Below are 27515 nucleotides of genomic sequence, written 5' to 3' on the forward strand. Positions count from 1 at the left end.
TGCAGCAAGACTGACAATATCCAGGTTTGGGCTGACAAATTGCAAGTAACAAACATATCACACAAGGGACAGGCAATAACCACTTCCAACAAGAGAGAATGTAACTATTGCCCCTTGCCATTCAATTGGTATTACAATCACTGAATTGCCCACTATCAACATCCTGCAGCTTATCATTGACTAGAAATGAACTGGATCAGCCCTATAAGCACTGTGGCTGCAGAGGCAGGTGGGCACTTAAATCAGTACATCTCAAGCACTTTACTCGGGTGCCCTTATTTGAGATGAACAAAAAGACAAGACTTGGTTTGCAGTTCAACCCAATTTTAACAAGTTCAATAGTTACTTTCCCCAAATTATCTTCTCTATTGCCTAAGATTCTAATACTACCCGTACCTTTGAACCTGACTGAGCTGCAAGTTCAACTCTGAGCCTGACACCTGAGTCCTCATCTGGATTGCTGCCGAGTCATGCAGAATTTTGCTGGGGGTGGCCTTCACGTGCCTTTTCTTCTCCTTCACATCCTTGCAGAAGGTTCTCTGGCTTGCAGCCAATGAAGTTACCAGGCAGGGGTGGCAGCACCTAATGAGGTTTTGGATTTCTTATTCAGAGATAACTAAATGCACCCTAGGTGTTCCGTCATCAGATATGCATATTCCATGTAACCCCCTCTAAGGTTGTGGTGGAAACTAGTCACCAGTTCTCTGGTGACTAGGGGCTACATGGAATATGCATACTTGATGATGGACACCTAGGGTGCATTTAGTTATCTCTGAATAAGGAATCCAAAACCTCATTAGGTGCTACCACCCCTGCCTGGTAACTTCATTGGCTGCAAGCCAGATATATCTGCCAAATAGAGTCAGGATCAAGTCCTTCCAATCTCTGCCACTGGTGCATGCCCTGACCTGTATTGTTTTTGGCTTTGACCTAACTGGGTTCACAGCAATCCTTGCTGTATGAGCTGTTTGCTGCAGCAGTTTAATTTAGTGTCCAATTGTCCATTGGGCCTACGATCTTGGCCATCTGGCCACATGACCAATTCTGCAGCAAGTAACTTACCTCCTGATTCCAAAAACCTGTCCACAAGGTGCAAATCAGGAATGTGATGGAATACTCCCCACTTGCCTGGATAAGTGCAGCTCCAACAACACCAAAGCAGCTCAATACCATCCAGGACAAAGCCCACTTGCTTGCCATCCTAACCATAAAAAAAATCACACTCCACCATTTACAAGATCCACTGCAGGAACTCAGCAAGACTCAGACAACTCCTTCCAAATCCATGACTACTACCATCCAGAAGTACAAGGGCAGCAGACACAAAGGAACACCAGCAACTGGAAGTTGCTCTTCAAGCTAGCCACCTTGGAAATATGTCGTCATTCCTTCAATGTTTTTGGGTCAAAATCCTAGATCTCCCTCCCTAACAGCACTGTCAGTGTACCCACACCAACTGGATTGCAGCGATTCAAGGAGGCAGTTCACTACCACCTTCTTCTCAAGGATAGTGAGGGGTTGAACAATAAATGCTAGCCTAGCCAGTGATGCCCAGTACTAGAAGAGCAGACATTTCCTCCAGTTAAATATCTGGCTATCTTCAGTTCCCACTTTTAAGCTCTGTTGCCTCGCTATCGACTCCATCCTTCTCCCTGACAAGTCTGAAACGAAACCAGATTGTTCACAACCTTGGTATCATATTTGACCCCAAGCTGATTTTCCAACCACACCTGCACAATCAACAAAACCTCTTATTTTCACTTCCATGACATTATCTGACTTTGCCCTTGCCATAGCTCATCTGCTGCTGGAACCTTCCATCTAAACTCTAGACTTGACTATTCCGATCTGATCTCCCACATCCACAAGCTGAGGTAGTCCAAAGTTTTGCTGCTATGTCCTACATTCACCTATTACCCCTGTGCTCACTGAACTACACTGACTCCTAGTCAAGCAACACCTTGATTTAAAAATGCCATCCTTCCTTCATGGCCTTTTCCCTCCTCATCTCCAGCTGCACAACCTGCTGAGATACCTACCCTCATTTTAAATTGCAATCTGTACCTTAGGTTGCCTAGGCCTTAAGCTCTGGAATTGTCTTAGCTAACCACTTTCTTCCTTTCAGTTCTCCTTAAAACGAACCTCTGTGACTTACCTTCTGGCCATCTGCATAATTGGTTTATCTGGCTCAGAGTCTAATTTGCTTTGTATGCTCCTGTAAAAGGCTTTGGGACATCAGTTTATCATGTTAAGGGTGCTCTATAAATTATGTTTGGGATGTTTGAACAAAGGCATCCCAACATTGACCTCAATTCATAAGCACCCAGATAGTAATACTGGTGAACAACCAGTATTAACATTTCACCTTAATTTATTCATAAATTTAATTGACCATGGAGTTACAGCTTTGTCATAGACGTTGCAAAATATTTTAAATGATTTCAGCATCAAATAGCAAGATTCCACAATAATTGCGAACATTTCAGCTAAAAACAAATTTAGTATATAAAAGTCTGCAAAGTGAAGATATTTTCTGAGATCAGGACTAAATGTGGGTGCGGATTTCCTTCTGATGCCTGGCTGCCCACCCGCTTAATCATACTCGAGACTGACTAAGAGGCTGCCCCTGGAAGAGCCATTTGATTCAAACTGGCAGGTGGAACAGACATTCGGCAGTGATGTTCTTCCAACAACCCACAAGGAGAGGTGGGTAATGCAGTCAGGCAGGAATAAGTGAGGGCTCCTGAAGATGGAGATGCCCTTGGAAGATGTGTGAAATTACTGAAATTATTTGTGGCCTCAGATGCGAGGTTAGTGCGTACCCAATCCGGTGCCTAGTGGTGAGCGAATTACCACTAATTTGCTACCCAACCATTTCCATTGCTCACCCAAATCTGGCAAGACCACCCAGACAACCAGCCCACCAATCCAATGGCATCCTTTTGGATTTCCCTCCCAGTCCTGCCTCTGCAGTCTCCTAAGATTCTACCACTATCCCGTTCTGTGGCTTGAAAGTGCCTCATGATACATCACTGTGTAAAAGGTACTACACAAATGGAAATTGTTCATTCTGCATTAAAAAAAATCAGAAGACACAAACTCAAAGTAACAATGAATCTACAACATTGTTTGCCCACTGATGAACTAAAAGCCATGGTGGCCAGATTCTGAGGTGCCTGAAGTTTTCAACCTGTAAGAAAGTTGCTACAGAGGTGTTCAGTCATGTTCAAAATTCTGTACAGGATTTTATTTCAGTGAATAAACTAATTTAACAGGTTCAATTAAACAAATTTAATCAAATTCACAAAATTGAAAGGAGGAATAAAAATACATTTTTAAAAAGCTGAAGAATTAGAAAGGTAAAATTTGTTTTACAGCCTGTGCAGGCAATCTCTGCAGAAATGGCAGAAAATCTTTGAAGCTGAACTATGAGAGCTTCTAAAAACAGTAAGAGATGTAATGCATTAAAAATTAACAATTCCCTGAAAGTTGCCAATTAGTCAACCAGGTACCAGTAAATGGTTAGCAAAGCAATTTTAACAGAATTTATCCAAAATTTTTCATGTTCAAAATACAGTGGCTTTTTATAAATCTATAGATAAATGTGAAGAATATTTATCCAAACCTAGTTCTTGAGACCTGCATGGTGCAATTTATTTTGCATGCCTCCTCCTAGGGTAGCATATTTAACATGCAACACAAAAGTAATGTACTCTTACATAACTTCAACAGAGCCCATGTTAAATTATTTGACAGTTAACATCACTGCTGGACCCTCTTTTTCTTCTGTTTTTTCTTGTTTTTATTTTTTAGCACTATATTGCTTGTTGATATCTGCTGTGCTTCTTCTGAATTTACCTTTCTGAAGGATGAAAAAAAACAATGGATTAGCAACTTCCAAAACAGTAGCGGACTCAAATGTGTTTTACACACCCATTAAGTAGCAGTTAACAGTATATAGTAGTTATATAGTATGTACTTATATATTTATAGTAGTTACACAGTCCAAAGATGTGCGGGTTAGGTGGATTGGCCGTGCTAAATTACCCCTTAGTGTCAGGGGGACTAGCTAGGGCAAATGCGTGGGGTTACGGGGATAGGGCCTGGGTGAGATTGAGGTCGGTGCAGGCTTGATGGGTCGAATGGCCTCCTTCTGCACTGTAGGATTCTATGATCTCCAAGTACTTTGAAATTTACAGCACAGAAACAGGCCTTTAAGTCTAATGTTGGTGTCGATGCTCCACATGAGCTTCCTACCACCGTACTTCATCCTGTTTCAACATCTTGTATTCTTTTCTCCTTCAAGTTCCCCATAAAATCCATCAATGCTATTCCCCTCAATGACTGCATTGAACTGAAGGCAGACCTCAAGAGACACATTTTCAGCTTTTAACATCACTGCAAGATCCAGAACATTTACTTTACTATCAATCCCCATGCCAATTAGCATGTGGCTTGCATAGCAATTCCTAGATTTTTAATGTAGGCCCCAGCTCCTGCTAAACACTTAGTAAGATCTTTCCCCTGATATTTTTCCCGTTACAGGTCTGGGCATAGTCAATTATAACTAGATCATTTCGCCAATTATTCCTCCAAGTTATCCTTAACAGTCTCCACTGCAGAGGATGCCATTTGACACTAATTATCAAATCTCTATCCACTACAACTTATTTCTAGTTTGCTCTCCTCTTGAGCTGTCCCTTTATTCATGGTTAGCATTCTACCTGCAATCTTCATCCTGTCCCCACAGGTATCAATTACAATATTCTGTTGGATAGGATTGAAATCCCTCCTTCGCTGTCTTTCCTGATCCCCCTACCCTGCTAACTGGCAGACACACACACCTTTCCCTATCTTTTTTAGATGACTATGGATTAAACTATCCAGAATTCCTCCCGCCCTCCTGTGTGTCAAAATAATTCTAATTCAGCCACTGAACTGGAGTGTCTTAATGGAGAAATACGTCCTCTCAATGTATTTATCTGAGACAGTTGGTCCAAAATTCAGCAGATCTGACACACTGCCTGTGCAACCAATTCCAATTGTAAGCACTAATTTATTTCTAGAATGAATAATCTCTTCAGGTCTAGGTTATCTTGTAACTTCCTTGGAATGGCATCACTGCTCTAGAGGCACTTATCTTTGTTGAAATTACTAAATTCCTGTTTTGCCTGACCTTCCTCCCATCAGGGGGAGGAGTCAGAATGGCAGGGGAGACCCAGTGGGGAGGGGGTGGTCAGACCGGAAGTGGGCAAGAGGGCGTCAAGACAAGGAGTGAGGTTGGGGGGGGGGGGGGGGGGGCAGGGGTAGCGTCATTCCGGAAGGACAGGTGGGGGGGGTTAAGGCTTTTACTAAACACCACCAGTTCACCAGTGGAGACTAAAGCACAACAAACAACTCTGTGAAAGAAAATCCAGGAGTGAAATGTGGTTTTCATCAAGGGAGTTTCCTTTATTATGGGATTTGGGCATCACTGGCAAGGCTGTAATTTGTTGCCCATCCTTAATTGCCATTGAATGATGTAGCTTGTTAGGCAATTTCCATGGGCAGTTAATAGTTGACCACATTGCTGTGGATCTAGAGTCTTGGGTAGGCCAGGCTAGGTAAGGATGGCAGATTTCCTTCCCAAAAGGACACTAATGAACCAGATGGATTTTAACAACAATTGAAGGTCACAATTACTGAGAATAGTTTTATATTCCAGATTTAATAATTGAACTTAAAATTCCATCAGCTGCCGCTACATCACCATCTTCCCTTACTGGGAAGTGTCCCAGTTGCTTTACGTCAGTTATGACCTTGATTCAAAGAATAGATTTTTAACTTGGTGAGTTTATAATGTTTATAGGGAAATATATGTATAGTGGGAGGACATTTAAAAAAACACCTTGATGAAAGCCATAGGCAGACATCAGTACATATAATGACTAGGATTTTCAATTCTGGGTCAGGAACCTGGCCACTAGTTCAATTCCAGGTCTCAAGGCGGTATGTTCCAGATAGGCCAAGCCAATTGATGACAGAGATTAGGGTTACCAGCTCAAGAGGCTGGAGGACCAATGTGAGGCAGTCCAGAACTGACATCGGCAGCCCCACCAGCTGAGGTAGAAGCTGTCAATGTGTGAAGGAGAAAAAGATGCATCAACATTGAAGCACCCTCTGAAGAGGAGGCCAAATTTTTAAAATATTGAAGAGTCACAACTGCCTGACCATGATAGTCAGCCTGGATGTGGGCCATCTGCATTGCCAACTAAAAATCCCAGTTGGTGTGGGAATGGGACCTATGTAATCACTAATAATTAGCTGCCAGCTGGGTTTAAATATTAAATAAATGTATCAAGTAATTCACCTCGAGAGGTTTCCAACCCACCTTCCTTTCTTTTTCATGCCTTCTGGTTCCAGTATTAATATTTCCTCTTCTTCACTGTCTGACAGTTGGATAATCTCAGCTATATAAAAAACATAAAGAGTCAGCACATTTCACATGCTAAACTGAACACAAGTCAGCAAAGATGTGGCATATTTACCATCTGCATGTGTGCTTGCTTTTTCATTATCAATGCCCAAACTCTGGGCACCTGGCTCAGGAACGATGTCCTCTTCATCTTCTTCCTCCTCTTCCTCAAGATCATTGATCATCCATTCATTTTGAATCCCTTCCCCAATTTGACCGGTTCCAGGAGCCCGCACAATTGGTTTTGGGACGCTTCTTCCAGTTAAGAAAAATGTTACTGAAGCACTATAGACCGTAGAAAAAGTGCCACACTTATTCAAAAATGTACTAATTGCTGCCATTGATAAAAACTTTCCTATTACAGTTAGAGTATACTAAAGTATTGTACAGTTTGCCACTTTAATTAGTCTTGGTTTACCATGTTTATAGCTTTGTACTTCGGAAACAATCACTTTTTGCCTTCAATTCTACATTACTTCCACTGCGGTCCATATCAAGTCTTGCCCTCGTATGCTACCCTTTTTCACTAATGGTATGTATCTATTATGTGTCTTCATACATAAAGTACATAAATATACTAGTATTTCTAAATATGATACACTTTCAAATCATGCTTTCCTGTCTAACTGCACTGGCCACCAAGCTTTCCAACTCACCCATTCAAATTGTTTTGTCCAAAAGTTGGGTGTTTCCATTGTAGTGAATCATGAACTGAACCTTTAATTCTATTATATTGTAGTCACTATAAAGATGTTTTGATTCTCGCCTACTTTTCAGTCTCTTGGTTACTGCTTAGTATCAGTTACAGTATGGCATAGTTCACATAAGTCCTTTTACTAACTGTCCATGTAACAGTCCTAGGTCACAATTTTACTCATAGCCTTTTTGTATAGAATTCCCAATATATCGCAAGTAAACTGAAGCCATAGTTGCAACCAATCAAACATGGGGATGAAATTGGATCATCTCGGAAAGTGGAGGGTGCAAAGTGCAGTGCCTGATTAACCAGTTCACAATTAGCAAGCGGCAAGTTAAGTTGGTGTTGTCTGCTGTCTTAAATAATTTCTGCTAACGCTGGTCATGAGCTGCATGTATCAATAAGGGGCCTGACATGAGTGGTGCGCACAACTGAAATGAAAAGCAGCCTGCAACTCTGAAAGGAGAGATGCATTGTGACTGGAAGAAAGGGCAGGTTGATCGGCCATGCTCAATTGCCCCTTAGTATCGAGGAATTAGCAGGGTAAATATGAGGTTACAGGGATGGGGCCTGGGTGGGATTGTTGTCGGTGCAGGCTTCATGGGCCAAATGGCCGCTTTCTGCAGAGATAAATAAATAATATTCTATTAGTTTTTCTAATTCCCCTTCACAGTTAGAGTTCTGCAAACTCTCTCTATTTCAGATAATAATCTCCTTTTTTTATTTTTCCTGCCATGAACAATTACACATTTTCCCACTTTATACTTCGTTTGAATGATCTTAGCTCACTCATTTTACTCATCTATATCCCTTTCTAGACTCCTTGTGTACTCTTCATATCTTACTTTCCTATCTTTGTGGTCATCAGCAACCATACCTTTGATCCTTTCATCCAAACCATTTATATAAATAGTAAAAGGTTGAGGCCCCAGCACCAATTCCTGTGGCACACCACTCATCACATCTTACATCCAGAAAAAATCCTTTTATGCTTAATTCTCTGTTTCCTGTTAGCCAGCTAATTTTCTATCCATGCCAATATGTTCCTATACCATGAGCTTTTATGTTTTGCAACAACCTTTGATGTGACACTTTATCAAATGCTTTCTGGAAATCTAAATACAGTACATCCACTGGTTCCCCATCATCCGCAGTATATATTTTTCCAACCTTATCAGCACCTGCATTGGAACAATGATCTATCTCAATCGTCTTGAATCTGAGACCATCCTCTCTTGTTATAAAAATTCCACAGTCTTTGCAGAACAATGCAAGTATATTTTCCTGTATAAAAATAGTTATACAACAATATAGTTATCATTTTTGTTTTTGTCACATATAGAAACTCTACATATTCTTCAGTTATTTTGGACAGATCCCTTGAAAGGTTCTCATGATCTGTTAGAGAACCCTGATCCGCTGGATACCACTCTGTATTGCAACATCTAGCTACTTTTATCTTTTCTATCTTCAGAATTCTATTTTCTTTCTAGGCCATGTCTATTTGCCTCCTCTTCCCCTCGTAAAATTTAACATCTTATCTGACTGAAGTTTGCAAAACATTCTTTTGAGTTATGTTGCAGCTGTATAAGGTGCTGGTGAGGCCACACCTGGAGTACTGTGTACAGTTTTGGTCTCCTTACTTGAGAAAGGATATACTGGCACTGGAGGGGGTGCAGAGGAGATTCACTAGGTTGATTCTGGAGTTGAGACGGTTGGCTTATGAGGAGAGACTGAGTAGACTGGGGCTATACTCATTGGAATTCAGAAGAATGAGGGGAGATCTTATAGAAACATATAAGATTATGAAGGGAAAAGAAAAGATAGAAGCAGGGAAGTTGTTGCCACTGGCGGGTGAAACTAGAACTAGGGGGCATAGCTTCAAAATAAGGGAAGCAGATTTAGGACTGAGTTGAGGAGGAACTTCTTCACACAAAGGGTTGTGAATCTGTGGAATTCCCTGCCCAGTGAAGCAGTTGAGGCTACCTCATTGAATGTTTTTAAGGCAAGGATAGATCAATTTTTGAACAGTAAAGGAATTAAGGGTTATGGTGAGTGGGCAGGTAAGTGGAGCTGAGTCCACAAAAAGAACAGCCATGATCTTATTGAATGGCGGAGCAGGCTCGAGGGGCAAGATGGCCTACTTCTGCTCCTAGTTATTATGAGTTTAAAAAGTCTTATGATTGAATTACAAGAGGAATTTTTAAGGATATCATGAAATTTAAGAGCACAATTGGACAAGGTGATTCATGTGGAGAAAACAATGGCATAAACTCATTGAGTCAAATACCTGTTTTTGCTGTAACATTCAATGATTTTAGGCAAAGGACATGAACAATCAGCATAAGCGTTATCAGTAGAATATTTATTTCACTTCTTCCGATGAATGAGTGAGTTTAAATACTATTTTAGGAAGCAAAATGCACAGCAATTGTTATCCAAGTCTGCCACATCAGTGCAGTACTGAGGGAGTTCTACACTTCAGCAATATTATCTATCAGGTGAGATGGTAAACAAAAGCGCCTGTCTGCCTTCTTAAGAGGACACAATCCCATGGCACTATTTGAAGGGTGGAGTGGTTCTCCCAATGTCTAAGTTTATATTTATCCCCCAACCAACCTCACTAAAAGAGATTTATCTATTCATGTCTTATTGTGAGACATTATGCATTCGTTATATTTTCTGACATTACAAAAGTGACTACATTTTTAAAAAAAATAACTATTTGACAGTGATGCACTTGAGATGTCACAACATCATAAAGGGTGCAATCCAAATGCAACTGAGAGTTTTACAGCATAGAAACAGGAAATTCGACCCAACAGGTATATGCATCATATCAGCCCAATTTTACCTTATTTCACCTCATTTTTCATTCTTTCAATAACAAATGCTTGTTAGCCACAGAATATCACGATAAGTGACATTAAATTGTTTGCAGTGGTTCAGTTCACCTCTAAGTCAGACGGCTGTGGGTTCAAGTCTCATTCTGGAGACTTTAGCATAATAATCTAGGCTGGCTACCAAGTGCAGTATGGAGGGAGTGCTACACTGTCTTGAGATGCAATCTTTCAGATGAGATGTTAAACCGAGGGATGTAAAAGAATCTATTGCAGCATTCTGAAGAACAGCAATAGAGTATTGTTGAAAAAAGAGACACAGGGTGGGTTCTTCCTCCCCCACCATTGTGTGTTTCGCAGTGCATGCTGCTCGCTGGCAGCGGGATCTTATGGTTCCAACGTTGTCAACGGAATTTCCCACTGAATGCACCCCTCGCTGCTGGGAAACCTCGTCAGGGGTGCGCTGTCGGCCTGACCATAAGATCCCGCCAACATAAATGCTAGCAAGATTTTGGCAATGCTCTCTAGCTTTTCATCTTGCACTCAATAGGACAGATCACAAGATCACCAGTAGTAATGTTTTCTACATTACAACACTTTTGCCTAGTGCTTTGAGATGCACCAAGGTTGTAAAGATGTGCCTGTCTTTACTTTATTCTATCAAATAAACATTATGGACTTTGCAACTTTTTTTTAATGCATATAAATATATATTAGGAATCAAATTAAAAGTTTGAATATGGAATTAAGTGTTCTAACAGGATAGCAAGAAATGATCAACTTAAACCATTAAATTTTAAAATAACAGAAAGATAGTTTGAAACCTGGAATAAAATGCTTTACTAAGCAAATTAATAATCAGCTTTAAGTTAACATTAGTGACTAGACCAGTGAGCAAAGGATACGGTAATGTGGATGGTTCAGCCTTTGATACAATTTCTTCAGCTTGTTCTTCAACACCATCTGTATCCACTGGAGTTTCATCAAGCTTAAAAGTAGTGATCCGTTTGTTTGGTATGGATTCTGCAAAACCAAACTTCCCACCTTCTTTCCTGTGCAATGCAACATTCACAGATAATCTATTAGGATTTTGCATAAAATGTTAGCAGTTGGGTTTACAGTTATCATTACTTTATCAAATTACTTGAACAATGGTCTTCTCTACAATTTGATATCGCTGTCTACAGGACAGGAGAAAGGACATGACAGATATGAAATTTCTGCAGGGTTCCATCAGTCTTCTGCTGAAACTCTGAAACCCATCAGAAAACAGTGGAAAAGCTGGATTTTCACCATTCCGTGGTTACCTCATAAGAATTTGGACTTCAGTCCACCCTGGGATGGGGACCTCCTATGCAGGAAGTTTCCATTCCTCTGTGTATTATTGGAGAAGGCTGGTATACATGTCAGAATTTAAAAATAAATTGGAAGGACCAATGTATAAGAATTTTGCTTTCATCCTGGACCTATTTGTATTATAAGCTTTCCACTTGTGAATAGTGCTCAAACTATCTGATGTAACTGATAATGACAAAGGACCAACAAACATTGAGGAAATTGGGGGAAAGGGCTGGTTCACTGTCTATATCATGCTCTGTGCCCATGAAGATTCATTTGTGAAACCCTCCCTAATTTGTCTCACCTTTGCTGAACAGCATGGAATCCTGACAGAATGCTGGATATCTGCCCAAGGTCAACAGGGAATTTCACCCAAAGCCATCAAGCAATGCCAAAGACTGCCCTAGGAAAGATGATTTGTGACCCTTGCGAGAAGTGCAAAATTCTCCTCTTATACAAAAAAAACAACTACCTGAGATAACAAATCATAATATCAGTTCACCAGTGATTTTTTGCAAATATTCTTGTGAAAGCTCTTATCCATTATCAAATGTGAGCTAGTGGTGAAGAGTGTGGCCAAACTGCACTCTGATGTGTCTGTGTGCCAAAAATTAGTGCAGCTTTAAAATTCCCGTAGCCAGAAATACTTTATGATAAATGAGCTGGTCATGACTTTCAAGCCTTCATACTTCAAAGGGTTATGACAGTTTTAAAATGGTAAAAATGGGTTTAATGTAAGGAGCTATTGAAAGAATGTATTTTATTATTTCATGGGATAATGCTGTCACCAGCAAAACCAGCATCTATTGCCCATCCCTAAATGCCTTGCAAAGGTGGTGGTGACACTCAGGTAGCCATTCAAACCACCACAGTCTGAAGTGCTCCAATATCAAAAAAATGTTGCATTAAAAAGTGTTTTTCTATCTCCACAAGGTTTTGGTAATTGTACATGGAGAAACAATAAATGGACATCTCATTTCTATCACCAGCTTTTAAATTCACCCGTCTGAATTTAAAATATCAAACTCTTAAAAATTTCCGATACCAAAAACATTTGCTTCCATATGTTCGAATCTGTAATTTTCCTTTAAAAAGACCATTAGAAATTGGCTCACAAATCTGACAAATTATGACAAATAAAAGGTGTGTATGGTCTATTAAAACATATTCAAATGATTTTGATGGATAAATTAATCACTGGCAATACATTTCAGCAAATACATGATTTAGAAAAATAAATTATATCTGACAAACCATATGCTTACAATTTTAAAAATACCACTCACATTCAAATGTCAACTTTATATTTGCAGGCAACAGAATACCAAAACGTTTTGAAGAGCTACCCACTACAAATCTTTTGTTTAAACTAAAAAGAGTACAGAAAAGATTTACTAGGGTGCTACCGGTACTTGATGGTTTGAGTTATAAGGAGAAGCTGGGTAGACTCGGACTTTTTCCCTGGAGTGTAGGAGGCTTAGGGGTGACCTTATAGAGGTCTATAAAATAATGAGGGGCATAGATCAGGTAGATAGTCAACATCTTTTCCCAAAGGTAGGGGAGTCTAAAACTAGAGTGCATAGGTTTAAAGTGAGGGGGAAGAGATACAAAAGGGTCCAGAGGAGCAATTTTTTCACTCAGAAGGTGGAGGGGGTCTGGAACGAGCTGCCAGAGGCAGTAGTAGAGGCGGATACAATTTTGTCTTTTAAAAAGCATGGTGGGTATAGAATGGGCAAATGCAGGCAATTGGGACTAACTTAGTGGTAAAACCTGGGTGACTTGAACAAGTTGGGCCGAAGAGCCTGTTTCCATGCTGTGAACCTCTATGGCTCTAAGTACCCTGATTGATTTAAGTCTGCAACCATATTTGGATACTCAAGAGATTTTCATCCCCCTCCCACAGGGTGACTCAAGTTGGGGTACATTACTAAGGGTGCATATAACACTTTCTTCTTCTCCCCACTCCCCAAAGAATATGATCCAAGTGGCTGTTCTTTTTTTAGAATAGCCACAAATGTCAAGGACTCAAATATTCAGGGCTGAATACCCTTTCCTCACCAAAAATCAAACTGATACACTGACCAGCAGAAGACACTGGATAACAATCAGGAACCTTAGTCTGGAGAGAGGCAAACTTGGCTAAGGACACAGAAACTGAATCTGATGCCTTCGACAACTTGTTGAGTGATAACTCAGTACAGACCAGATATTAAATCTGCTTATTTAATATCATTGGAGAAGTTCCAACCTAAAAAATAACTTACTTTCAAAACACAGCATTCTTTACAAAAAAGGCATTTAAAATAAACTTACCTGACTTTTTTATCATTTTCAAGAGCTTTTTGCATTAGTTCTGTGATCTCTGCCACCTTCACGCCAGCTATTTTAGTACAACGGAGAACCTAAAATGAAATAAGATTATTGTTATTTCTTTTTTCCATTTCTTCCTCCTTACCTGGAGATGTTGATTTATGTTGGAGTCCACAGGACCAGCAGCCCTCCATTACCTCAAATTATTTTGTGTGATATCTTAAACCACGGGCATCATTACTCTATTCAACATAAAGGCATAAAAACTGAGACTGATTTTGTTCATTTGTAATTATAGATGATCAATTTATAAATATAGGCAGAAGGTGCCCAAGCAGATGCTGCAACAACAGCCTGTATTTCTATAGTGCTTTTAAAATAGTAAAATGTTTCAAGGTGCTTCAAGGAGATTCATCAGTATTATGATGCTCATTGCACACTAAAAATCTAAATGACAGTTATGTTAGATGACAGGAGAATACTGTCAAAAAAAATCAAGAGTTTAGAGCAAATAATGTAGGCAAAGTAATCCAAAGATGACTCTTTATAAAATCAAAAAAGAAAGAGAATCCAACAGCAAAATGTGACAGCATTCACTCAATACAACATAAAATACAACCAGCAACATGGGCAATTGCACTCCTAGCTTTCAGCAACACAAAATAATCAGAAACAAATTTTCACATGGTATAATTAGAAGTACATTGCGCCTCTACAAGATTCATTAGTTTCCTAGTTTATTAGCAATTTATGTGAAATGCTTTTGAAATAAATTAGAAAACAAAACCAATTGGAAGGTATTGCAAAACAACGAAGCTTAAAATTACATAATTCTCACAAAGAATTATGGTGAGCTGCATTTCTAAACTGCTAGTCTATGCAGCGGTTCAAGAATGTAGCTCACCACCTTCGAGTGCAATTAGAGATGGGCACTAAATGCTGGTCCAGTCAGTGACACCCGCATCCCATGAACCAATAATAAAAACATCTTGCGTGCTGACTGACCTGCTGTGCACTGCCAGCATTTTGGTTTAAGCGTATAGGTGCGCTAATTACTGACCTGATCTTTTAGAAGCATAATTCCACCACTGGACTGAATGGTGCATAGCTCACGATGTTTGTTCATGGCAATTACCAGAAGTCCATCCATGACCCGTTCCTCATGTTCGATTGGATCCACTAACAGGTAGGTTCTATTAAAAAAATTACAAAATACAGACGGTAAACAGATCTAATCCCACATGCCCACTTTGTTCTCATATCTCTTTTGTTACCTTTCCTTTAACTACTTAATATTTTAAATGCTGATATAGTCTGTGGTTCAAATGGTCTTTAATTCCAGAATTATTTTCCACAGTCTTGTAACTCTCTGTATAAAAGTTCCTTTTCTGCTGTCCATAATTTTACATCAATGTTTAGTGACATACAGTGCTGTTTGTGACTGTTTCATTTCAACAAAATGTCTCAGATCGTTCTTGCTGTATAATATTTAATAAATGTCCAATGGCTGAGTGGAAGAATTTTTTAGGACAAAGGGACAGATTCTCCTATTTAGCATGTGGATTTAAAGTATGGTCTGACAAAGCTATGAAGGAAAACTGACAAAAAGGATCATGTCTATAACAAAACCCACCTGATTTTTTCTAACTATTTAAATCAAAGGGAGGAAAACTGAGCAGTTGTATTATGAGAACCCAATCCTTCCTGTTTGACCTTCCTCTATCATTCCTCCAAAGTGATGCTTTATGCTCAAATATGAAAGAAAAATCTGCACCAAGTTGCCTATTTTCATTCTCTGACTGTATCCCAGGTTACAAATAATTCCTTTAACAATGAATAAAATTGGATATTCACAAGTTTATTGTTCAAGGTAAATCAAACAACACTACACAATGCTATATGATTCTTTATATTTCCATACATCTGTGATTGTGGTAAAGTAGGAAAGCCAAAGATTTCAATTTGATTTCTGAAGAGGTGACTACAATAGTGGATGGGGGAATGTCTTTATGTTAAGGCATTTCAGGAGTCCCACATGAAAGACTGTTAGCTAAAGCTGAAGCTTATGGAATTGAAAGTAAATTATTGATATGACTGAGAAATTGGCTGAGCAGCAGGAAAAGAGTAGGGATGTTGGACAGGCAGGTGAATGGACAGGATGTGATTATTGGTGTCACACAAGGATCTGTGCTGGGGCTTCAACTATTCACATCTGGGTGAACTTGTAAACCTCAACGATGGTATGAAAATCTAGCAGGAGGGGGTCTTTAATTTGATTAAAATTTATTTAACTGAATATAAATTAGGCTCAAGTGTGTCACCAGCAAAGGGTGGTGAAAATCGGATTTCACGATCGTGCTAGCGAGATTCGTGATTCCAGGCTTTGCTGGATCTTGAGCTCCCACCAGCAATCTCCCAGATGGAGAGTGCAGGCTCATGATTCTGCCCATTATAAAATAAAAGGAAAAACTTTAAAAGAGATGCAGGAACAGAGGGATCTCGGTGTATATGTACATAAGTATATGGCAGCATGATAGCACAGTGGTTAGCACTGCTGCCTCACAGCACCAGGGACCCAGGTTCAATTCCAGCTTTTGGTCACTCTGTGTGTGGAGTTTGCACTTTCTCCCTGTGTCTGTGTGGGTTTCCTCTGAGTGCTCCGGTTTCCTTCCACACTGCAAAGATGTGCGGGTTAGGTTGATTGACCATGCTAAATTGCCCCTTAGTGTTAGAGGGATTAGCAGGGTAAATACTTTGGGTTAAAGGGATAGGGCCTGGGTAGGATTGTTGTTGGTGCAGGCTTGATGAGCTGAACGGCCTCCTTCTGCAAAGCAGGGATTCTATGAAAATCCACTTAATTCTATGAAGTCACTGAAGGTGACAGAAATAGGGGCACTGAGTACATGAGTACGGTAGTCATGTTGAACTTGTATATAAGATACTAGTTAGGCCTCATCTGGAGCACTGCATCCTGTTCTGGGTGCTATATTTGACGAAGATGTCAAGGCTTTAGAGAGTACAAAGGCGATTTACAAGAATGATTCCAGGGATGAACAACTGTATCTCTGAGGATAGACTGGAGAGGTTTTTCTTGGAGAAAAGAAGGCTGAGAGGACACTTGATACGGGTATTCAAGATCCTGAGGAGTATGAACAGGGAAAAAATTGAGAGAAGTTTCCCACTCAAGTCAGCATCAAGAATTAGAGGGCCCAGATTCAAAATAATGGGCAAAATGAGTAAAAGTGATGCGAGGAAAAAAATGTTCCATCCAGAGGGTAGTTGATGTCTGGAATTAACTTACTGAGTGGATGGTGGAGGCAGGTTCAATTGGGATGCGATCTGTTACAGGAACAAGTCAGGGAAGTGGGACTAAATAGAATGCACTTTCAGAGAGCAAGTGCAGACTTGATGGGCCGAATGGCCCCATCTGCATGGTAAAGATTCTATAATACGGAGAGATATTAATGGATGAAGTGAATGAGCAAAAATATGGTGAATTGATCCCAAAGTGGGCAAATGTGAGGTTATTGGACTTTTGGACTCAAAAAGCACAAGCAGGATGCATTATAAATGGTGCAAAAGTAGAAACAGTGGTGGTGAAAAGAAACTTGGAGTACAGGTACATGGTCATTAAAATGCCTTGAACAGGTGCAGAAAATAATCCAAGAGGCTGATGGAATGCTGGCCTTTATATCTCGAGAACTAGAATACAACTAGAATACACCAGAATACACGCTAAAATCACACCTGGGATATTGTGTTCAGCCCGGAGTACCATACCAAATAAGGATATAGTGACCTTGTAAAGAGTGTAGTGTAGATTTACCAGAAGAATACCTGCACTTCAAGAGCTAAATCACAAGGAAAGGTTACACAAACTAAGATTGTATTCCCTGACTATTTAGAACCATTTGAACTATAAAAACGATTTAGAAGTTTGATCCAAGTTTCAAGATATTAAGTAAGGGGAACAGAAAGTTAGAGAGAAACTATTTCCCATGGATGGAGAGTCAGAGGGCCCGATTTTACCATTTGGAGTCTAAGGGCTGGATCTGGGCATAATGCAGATCCGAGCCTGGAATCCTTTTTCCAGCGCGCCCATACGCTTTTTGCCGGCTCCAGTCTGATCCGCGCAGTGGGTGGGGCTTAGCGCTGCCGGAACGATCGGGGCTCTGAACTGCACATGCGCAGTTTGAAAGAAAATCTGACGCAGCGCGCCCGTGCGGGAAAGAAAAAAAACAGCAGAGAGAGCAGAGAGGGGAGGAGGATGGCGGGGGGAGAGGATGGACTTGGGAGAATCTTGCAAACTGAAAATAATGTAGCATCTTCTTTGTGCTGCCTAATTATCTATGGGAAAGGTAATTAAACTACAGTGTCCTAGTGAGTAATTAGTGACCTGTATAATACATTTGTGATCTGTAACTGGATTGTTGATGTCCCTGTAGCCATGAGCCAGGTGCTCAAATGTTCAGAGTCATGTGGTGAACTTGGAAGAATTGTCCCCGTGGTGGAACTTGGTTGGAAATAAGATTCAAGGAGATTACTAAATCTGGGAAATCAACCATAGTGAAAAGAAGTTTGTATTGGCAACTCTTCTCTCACATTCCATGGCAGATGTGCCCCTACTTATGAGTGTGATTTGCATGGGCAACATTGGGTGCAGCTAATCTGCCTCTGGAGCAGCCTTGGATCCTTTCTTTCATCTTGTTTTCATTTGAACATTGCACAGAATTAGAGGAATTTCCTTTGGAAGATAATGTCAAAATTATAATTGCAGAACTAAAAACCTGACAGTCAAACATTTGGGAAAATATTTCAAAATATATATCCTCCCATCCATATTTAGAAATATTTTCCCAAAACTGTGAACATTTGAGCACCTGGCTCATGGCTACAGGGACATCAACAATCCAGTTACAGATCACAAATGTATTATACAGGTCACTAATTGCTCACTAGGACACTGCAGTTTAATTACCTTTCCCATAGATAATTAGGCAGCACAAAGAATATGCTACATTATTTTCAGTTTGCAAGATACTCTCAAGTCCATCCTCCACCGCCCCCCCCCCCCCCCCATCCTCCATCCCCCAACCAGAGATCCATCTGAGCCCGCGGGTGCAGATCGCGCTAAAGGCCCGACACCCAACTTTACCGCGATTTCGCGCCCGTTTTTTGGTAAAATCGGGCCCATAGTCTTTTAATTACAGCCAGACCTTTCAAAAGTGAAATTAGAAAACACCTCTTATGGAAAGGTAATTGATACTAGGTCAATAATAAAACTCCAAGATTCTTCACTTTTGTTAACCAAAGGTATTTAAGGATAGGGGGCAAAGGCAGGTTGAAGGAGTTAGGGTCACATTGAATGGCAGCAGAGACTCAAGGAATTAAATGGACTCCTCTTGTTCGATGTATAAAAGTTAGCAATATTGAGAGGTGGAATCCTCTACATAGATAGCTCTGCAGCTGTCCTTTCTAAAATGGCTGAAAATACAAAACTTAGCTCATATCCTGCTAAATCAGCAGAAATTCAAAGTTAGTATTTCACTAAAACTGCACGCAATGGATTACATGCTGGTCTCATCCTGAGTTTATAATAAAATTTTACTTGAAAACCAGAGCTTATTTATCTACATTCTAGAACTAAATAATTTTCTTTGACCTAGGGAAAAAAACCCATTACAATTTGGATCTATATGGGATGAAGAAGCACAAGGAAGAAACATTTTTATACCTACCCTTGCTGAAAGAAAGCAAAGCTGACAGCAATGGGCATATGATGGATGCTCAATGGGATTGGATCGCGTTCCTCTGGGCTGTACTAGTGAGAGAGAAAACACATTGTTAGAGGCATATGCTTTGATGCTAACAATTGTTCGAACACAAAATAATGAGTCATTACAACAGGTTCTAACAATATCACCAAGATATACTCAGATCCCCAATATAATGATTTAGGCTGTGTTTATTTGTGCTGCAACACTAGGGGAGCATTTCCAGCACATGCACAGATGCAGTGTCAGTGTCAGGCTGTTTAAAGCGAGAGATGCATTTAAGTGCAACTCTGCTTCCTGTCATTTAATTACGTATTTTTGTAAGCTGGGGTCTTATAACAAAATTAGTTTATGGTCAAAAAAAAAGGCAACTACTCAAACAGCAACCATTTTAATAATCAGCTTCACGTAATGGCAAAAACAAATAATTTTTCTCCAGCAACCAATTGGTCCAGCAACCAACCAGACTCGCCCAAACCAGACTGGTTTGGGCGAGAACCAGTCTTGGAGACTAATACTATATCGGTGGAGTTTTGCCATTGGCAAAAATCAATAAAGAAGAATTTTGAATAAACTATTTAAGAAACAAATGTGGGGCTCAAATCCATGAACCTAGGATTAAGAGTCCCATTATCTACCAACCAAACTATACAAGCTGTGAGAATATTCTCTGCACTAAGCCTTTCAACTTGTTTCAATAAATCAAAAGAAAAATATTGCTTAATGGCTAAAGTTGTAGTGTTAAACTAGCCTTTTTGTAGTGTCAAACTGGCCCAAAAGCAAAAACAACTTGGAGTCAGCATCTTAGTGAGAGAATCTGTGCATTTAGGGGCTGGCGTGTGGGCCAAGTCCACATGTGCAACATGTTCCTGACACCTTTCTAGTTGGTCAGCAGGAGTTACGGTGAATGACTTATGGAAGTCATTAATATTGAAAACTATGGAAAACATTCTAACAATCCAAGATATAGGAGCAGGAGGAGGCATTTAGTCCTTTTGAGCCCACTCTGCCAATCAACAAGATTATGGTTGATCAACTTTACTCCAACTTCACTTTCCCTTACTATTCAAAATCTATCAATTTCTGTCTTGAATATACTCAAATATCTCAGCACCCAAAGCAATCTGGGGTACAGAATTCCAAAGATCCACAAACTTTGGAGTGAAGGAATTTCTCTACATCTCTACTAAGTGGCTAACCCCTTATTCTGAGATTGTGCCCTCCGCCTTGTCCATCCCAGTTCTAGACTCCCAGGAGGGGAAACAGTCTTCCAGCATCCATCCTGTCAAGCGTTTAAGAATTATAAATGTTACAAAGAACAAAGAAAATTACAGCACAGGAACAGACCCTTCGGCCCTGCAAGCCTGCACCGACCATGCTGCCCGACTTAACTAAAACCCCCTACCCTTCCAGGGACCATATCCCTCTATTCCCATCTCATTTATGTACTTGTCAAGATGCTCCTTAAAAGTCACTACCATATCCGCTTCCACTACCTCCCCCGGCAATGAGTTCCAGGCACCCATCACTCTGTGTAAAAAATCTGCCTCGTACATCTCTTTTAAACCTTGCCCCTCACACCTTAAACCTATGCCCCCTAGTAATTGACTCTTCCACCCTGGGAAAAAGCTTCTGACTATCCACTCTGTACATGCCTCTCATAATCTTGTAGACTTCTATCAGGTCTCCCCTCAACCTCCCTCGCTCCAGTGAGAACAAACCAAGTTTCTCCAGCCTCTCCTCATAGCTAATGCCCTCCATACCAGGCAACATCCTGGTAAATCTTTTCTGTACCCTCTCCAAAGCCTCCACATCCTTCTGGTAGTGTGGCGACCAGAATTGAACACTATATTCCAAGTGCGGCCTAACTAAGTTCTATAAAGCTGCAACATGACTTGACAATTTTTAAACTCAATACCCCAGCAACCATGCCGTATGCCTTCTTGACTACCTTCTCCACCTGCATTGCCACTTTCAGTGACCTGTGTACCTGTACACCCAGATCCCTTTGCCTATCAATACTCCCAAGGGTTCTGCCATTTACTGTATATTTCCTATCTGTATTAGACCTTCCAAAATGCATTACCTCACATTTGTCCGGATTAAACTCCATCTGCCATCTCTCCGCCTAAGTCTCCAACCGATCTATATCCTGCTGTATCCTCTGATGGTCCTCATCGCTATCCGCAAATCCACCAACCTGTGTCGTCCGCAAACTTACTAATCAATCCAGTTATATTTTCCTCCAAATCATTTATATATATTACAAACAGCACTGATCCCTGAGGAACACCACTTGTCACAACCCTCCATTCAGAAATGCATCCTTCCACTGCTACCCTCTGTCTTTGACCAAGCCAGTTTTGTATCCACCTTGCCAGCTCACCTCTGATCCCATGCGACTTCACCTTCTGCACCAGTCTGCCATGAGGGACCTTGTCAAAGGCCTTACTGAAGTCCATGTAGACAACATCCACTGCCCTACCCTCATCAATCATCTTTGTCACTTCCTCGAAAAACTCGATCAAGTTCGTGAGACACGACCTCCCCTTCACAAAACCACGTTGCCTCTCACTAATACGTCCACTTATTTCCAAGTGGGAATAAATCCTGTCTCGAAGAATCCTCTCCAATAATTTCCCTACCACTGATGTAAGGCTCACCGGCCTGTAATTACCTGGATTATTCTTGCTACCCTTCTTAAACAAAGGAACAACATTGGCTATTCTTCAATCCTCTGGGACCTCCTCTGTATGTGGAGATGCCGGCGTTGGACTGGGGTAAACACAGTAAGAAGTTTAACAACACCAGGTTAAAGTCCAACAGGTTTATTTGGTAGCAAAAGCCACACAAGCTTTCGGAGCTCTAAGCCCCTTCTTCAGGCGAGTGGGAATTCTGTTCACAAACAGAGCTTATAAAGACACAGACTCAATTTACATGAATAATGGTTGGAATGCGAATCAACTCTTTAAGAAACAAAACAATGTGAGTGGAGAGAGCATCAAGACAGGCTAAAAAGATGTGTATTGTCTCCAGACAAGACAGCCAGTGAAACTCTGCAGGTCCACGCAACTGTGGGAGTTACAAATAGTGTGACATGAACCCAATATTGTCCAGTACTTCCCTGGAGCGGAGAAGCTACAGCATCTCCTCCGGAGCCTTCAACATGTCATTGATGAAGACGAACATCTCGCCAAGGCCATCCCCACACCCCCACTTCTTGCCTTCAAACAACCGCACAACCTCAAACAGACCATTGTCCGCAGCAAACTACCCAGCCTTCAGGAGAACAGTGACCATGACACCACACAACCCTGCCACAGCAACCTCTGCAAGACATGCCGGATCATCGACACAGATGCCATCATCTCACGTGAGAACACCATCCACCAGGTACACGGTACATACTCTTGCAATTCGGCCAACGTTGTCTACCTGATACGCTGCAAGAAAGGATGTCCCGAGGCATGGTACATTGGGGAAACTATGCAGACGCTGCGACAACGGATGAATGAACACCGCTCGACAATCACCAGGCAAGACTGTTCTCTTCCTGTTGGGGAGCACTTCAGCGGTCACGGGCATTCGGCCTCTGATATTCGGGTAAGCGTTCTCCAAGGCAGCCTTCGCGACACACGACAGCGCAGAGTCGCTGAGCAGAAACTGATAGCCAAGTTCCGCACACACGAGGACGGCCTCAACCGGGATATTGGGTTCATGTCACACTATTTGTAACTCCCACAGTTGCGTGGACCTGCAGAGTTTCACTGGCTGTCTTGTCTGGAGACAATACACATCTTTTTAGCCTGTCTTGATGCTCTCTCCACTCACATTGTTTTGTTTCTTAAAGACTTGATTAGTTGTAAGTATTCGCATTCCAACCATTATTCATGTAAATTGAGTCTGTGTCTTTACAAGCTCTGTTTGTGAACAGAATTCCCACTCACCTGAAGAAGGGGCTTAGAGCTCCGAAAGCGTGTGTGGCTTTTGCTACCAAATAAACCTGTTGGACTTTAACCTGGTGTTGTTAAACTTCTTACTGTGTTTACCTCCTCTGTAGCCAGTTCAATGAGATCAACTTCCATTCTTCCAAGCTCTGGGGAATATAGGCATAGTCTGTTCAATATATCCTCACATGAAAACCCCCTCATCCCAGCGACTAGTCCAGTGAACCTGTTATGCTCCCTCTAAGGGAAGTATATCCTTCCTGAAGTAAGATGACCAAAACCACAAATAGTGTTCCAGGTGTATTCGTACCAAGACCTTATTTAATTATAGTAAAATTTCTTTACGCCTATTCATAGAATCCTACAGTGCAGAAAGTGGCCATTCGGCCCATCAAGTCTGCACCAACCACAATCCCACCCAGGCCCTATCCCCACATATTTACCCACTAATCCCTCTAATTTATGCATCCCGGGACACTAAGGGCAATTTAGAATGGCCAATCAACCTAGCCCGCACATCTTTGGACTAAGTCCTATTCTAAATCCTTTGTAACAAAGGCTAACCATTTACTTTCCTAATTGGTTGTTGTACCTGCATGTTAACTTTATATGGCTTGTGTACAAGGATACCCAGGTCCTCTGAATACCAACATTTACAAACGTCTCATCATTTATTTTTCCATTATTCCTGCAAAGTTAATGACTTCACTCTCCATATTATACTCCATCCACCATAATCTTCCCCACTCACTTAACCGGCCTATATCCCTTTCCAGCCTTTTTGCACCCTCCTCACTGCTTACTTTCCCATCTAACTTTGTATCGTCCACAAACACAAATGCAATGCACTCAGTCCTTTCATCTGATCTTTGTTACATATGTATTAAGCTCAGGCCCAAGCAGTGAACCTCACTGTTACATTCCGTCAACCATAAATCACCCGATTACTCCTGTTCTGTTTTCTTCTCTTAATCAATGCTCAAAACATAATAAATCACCACCAATCCCACGAGCCCAAATTTTGTGCCATAATCTCAAACTTTATCAAATGCTTTTTGAAAATGCAAATTCACCATGACCACTGCTTCCCAGTTATCAACCCTGTTAGTTACAAACTTAAAAACATCTCAACAGATTTGTCAACCACGATTACCCTTTCTGAAATCAGTGTTGACTCTATCCAATCATCTTATAATTTTCTTGGTTATCAATAGTATCCCTACTATTGATTCTGGAATTTTCCCAACTGCTATTGTCAGGTTAACAGGCCAGTTACTTCTCCATTTTCTCTCTCCCTCCTTTTGTGAATAGCAGGGTTATATTTGCTTCCTTCAAATTCAAGGGGAACATTCTAGAATCTAGGGAATGTTGGAAGATCCAAACCAATGCATCCACTATATTCGCAGCCACTTCTTTTAACACCCTAGGATGTAGGCCTGCAGCTTCAGGGAATTTGCCAGCCTTTAGTCCCTTTAATAATTTCTCCAGCATTTTTCTTTCCTAATACTAATTTATTTATGTTTCTCACTTCTGGAATGCTTGTGTTTATTTAATGTCTCTGCTATTTTCTTATTCCCCATTATAACTTCTCCTGTTTCTGCCTCTAAGAGACCACTTTACTTTTTCTAATCTGTTTACTTACCTTTAGAAATATTTTAAATCTATTTGTATGCCTCTTGCCAGTTTACTCTTGTATTTCTATTCTTTCTTTAACAATTTCTTGGCCAGTTTTTGCTGAGTTCTAAACACCTATGACTTGTGTTTCCTACTCAAAGACAACAGTATAAGCCTCTTTCTCTAGTTTAGTACTGTACTATTTTAACTGCTTTTGTTGGTCTGGAGAACATATTTGGCAAATGTTTAAAGAATTAATTCACAATTCGCACTGTTTATCTACTGTTTTGTTTAATCTAGCTTCCCAATCTACATTAACCAACTCACCTTTCATATCTACATAGTTTACTTTTTGATCAGATTTAAGGCCTTTGTTTCAGACTTAATTAAATCATTCTCAAACTGAATTTCAAACTCTTTTAATATCATGATTGCGCTTCTCCAGAGGTCCTTTGGTTTTTTTAATTAATCTGATCACATTGCAGTGTACAAAATCTTAAATAGCCTGTTACCAAATTGGTTCCTTGGCAAACTGCACCAGCGCTGGCGTTTCTTCGCTCTCCCCAAACTAATTCTATATCTTGATTTTCTGAGTTGAGATTCTCTGTCTCTCATCTTCATCCCATTCTTTATCATCAGGGTTCTTTCTCCATCACTCCACTTCACCTATTTTTTTCTAAAAGTCAAGTATGCTGCAATATTTAGGTCCAAACCTTGGTCATTAGCAACCACATCTCTGTGATGTCTAGAAGATTAACCCCATTTATTTGTGTGCGCTTTTTATCCAACTATTTTGCTGCGACTGTTTTGTGCATCTAGATAAAGTACTTTTACCATCATCTTTATTTTTCTCAGATGTCACCTTAGTCAGTAATGTCCCACTGCCTTTGTTAAGCTGTTTGTCCCTCTCTGATCCACTATTTATTTTTTACCCAAATCACTACTCTGTTCTGCAGTCCTGATATTTCCCTTATTGTTTTCAATTTACCCTTTCTTGAATCTTAGAAACCCTACAGTGCAGAAAGAGGCCATTCAGCCCATCGAGTCTGCACCGACCACAATCCCACCCAGGCCCTACCCCCATATCCCTACATATTTACCCACTAATCCCTCTAACCTGCACATCCCAGGACACCAATGCCAAGAGCATTGGTTTCAGTCTGGTTTAAATGGAGCACGTCCCAAGGGAACTGCTCTCTTTCCCCTTAACTGGTGGCAGTGCCCAATATGAAGCTCCTTGATAATTTTCTTCAGGAGACATTGTTCTAGATATGATGTATTATAGGATATATTTATCACAATATAGTTATCTTTCTAGTGTCAGTATTCAAGATCACCTTTCCGCATCTTCACCATGCAGTTAACTTTGGTTTCTCTTTGTGTCTTATATTCGTGTTTATGAACATAGATAAAGCAACCTCTTGCAATCATTTATATAGTAAGATAATTCATAAAATATTCAATTTCTCTAATAGCAAATGCTATTTCCTATATTTAACAAACCTATGAAATAGCAGATACTATTTAGAACTAGAAATCATAGAAATCATAGAAACCCTACAGTGCAGAAGGAGGCCATTCGGCCCATCAAGTCTGCACCGACCACAATCCCACCCAGGCCCTACCCCCATATATTTACCCGCTAATCCCACTAACCTACGCATCTCAGGACTCTAAGGGGCAATTTTTAACCTGGCCAATCAACCTAACCCGCACATCTTTGGACTGTGGGAGGAAACCGGAGCACCCGGAGGAAACCCACGCAGACACGAGGAAAATGTGCAAACTCCACACAGACAGTGACCCGAGCCGGGAATCGAACCCAGGACCCTGGAGCTGTGAAGCAGCAGTGCTAACCACTGTGCTACCGTGCCGCCCCGGTACTAAAAAACTATAAACTAATGACACAAAGTAGTAAAGACTAATATAGCACAGACAAGAATGATCATAAATAAGGAAGAGAAAGTGTCAAGTTCACTGCTTTAGGAAGGTAAATTGGGAAGTTTTTATGGCTATAATCTGTCTTTCTGAAAGGTTTATAGTTGAGTGTAGATTTGCCAGGTAAATATGTAAACATCAACATTGTGTAACTCAAAATGTCTCAAGAATAATGCTGATTAGATCACTGGAAGTACACCTAGGCAATAACCAGACAACAAAGTAACAAAGATAAACCATGATTCACAAAGAGATTCTATTGATTATATGCAAAACAGCAATACAAGTACACTGTGGTTACAAGTAACTTCCAGACAATGCATGCAGCAGTTCTCTTTACAAAGATAAAGATGCAGAAAGCAGAAAAGTTCCCAATATAGGCTCAATGCTGAAAAGCCTGATTGCTGAGAAATGGGGTTGAAGGGTCTCGCAATAAGCTTATTCAAAAGAGAAAACTGGTAGGATATTACTAATAATGTCCTATTAGGGTTCTGCTACTTATACTTGGCAGGAAAACCCCCTAAAATGGATGCCTGCTGCACGAATTGTTTACTCCAGTAGAAAACTTGTGAATGTACTTGAAAATAATGAATTTGAAGGTGG

General features: G+C 40.5%; 1 protein-coding gene across 1 annotated transcript in view; it reads right to left on the bottom strand.

Annotated features, from left to right (window-relative positions):
- Window positions 1-3225: 3225 nt before the first annotated feature.
- Window positions 3226-27515, bottom strand: part of exosc9 (exosome component 9) — a 60436-nt gene continuing 36146 nt past the window's right edge. Inside the window, exons 6-12 of the mRNA XM_078211499.1 lie at window positions 19378-19460; window positions 14700-14832; window positions 13643-13731; window positions 10897-11043; window positions 6528-6706; window positions 6371-6449; window positions 3226-3862 (exon numbers count right to left, since the gene is read on the bottom strand). Coding sequence (XP_078067625.1) covers window positions 3763-3862; window positions 6371-6449; window positions 6528-6706; window positions 10897-11043; window positions 13643-13731; window positions 14700-14832; window positions 19378-19460 — 810 coding nt within the window. The 3' untranslated portion in view covers window positions 3226-3762. The remainder of the gene's footprint in view (window positions 3863-6370; window positions 6450-6527; window positions 6707-10896; window positions 11044-13642; window positions 13732-14699; window positions 14833-19377; window positions 19461-27515) is intronic.

The sequence above is a fragment of the Mustelus asterias genome, chromosome 1 (assembly GCF_964213995.1).
Source record: "Mustelus asterias chromosome 1, sMusAst1.hap1.1, whole genome shotgun sequence".
NCBI lineage: Eukaryota > Metazoa > Chordata > Chondrichthyes > Carcharhiniformes > Triakidae > Mustelus > Mustelus asterias.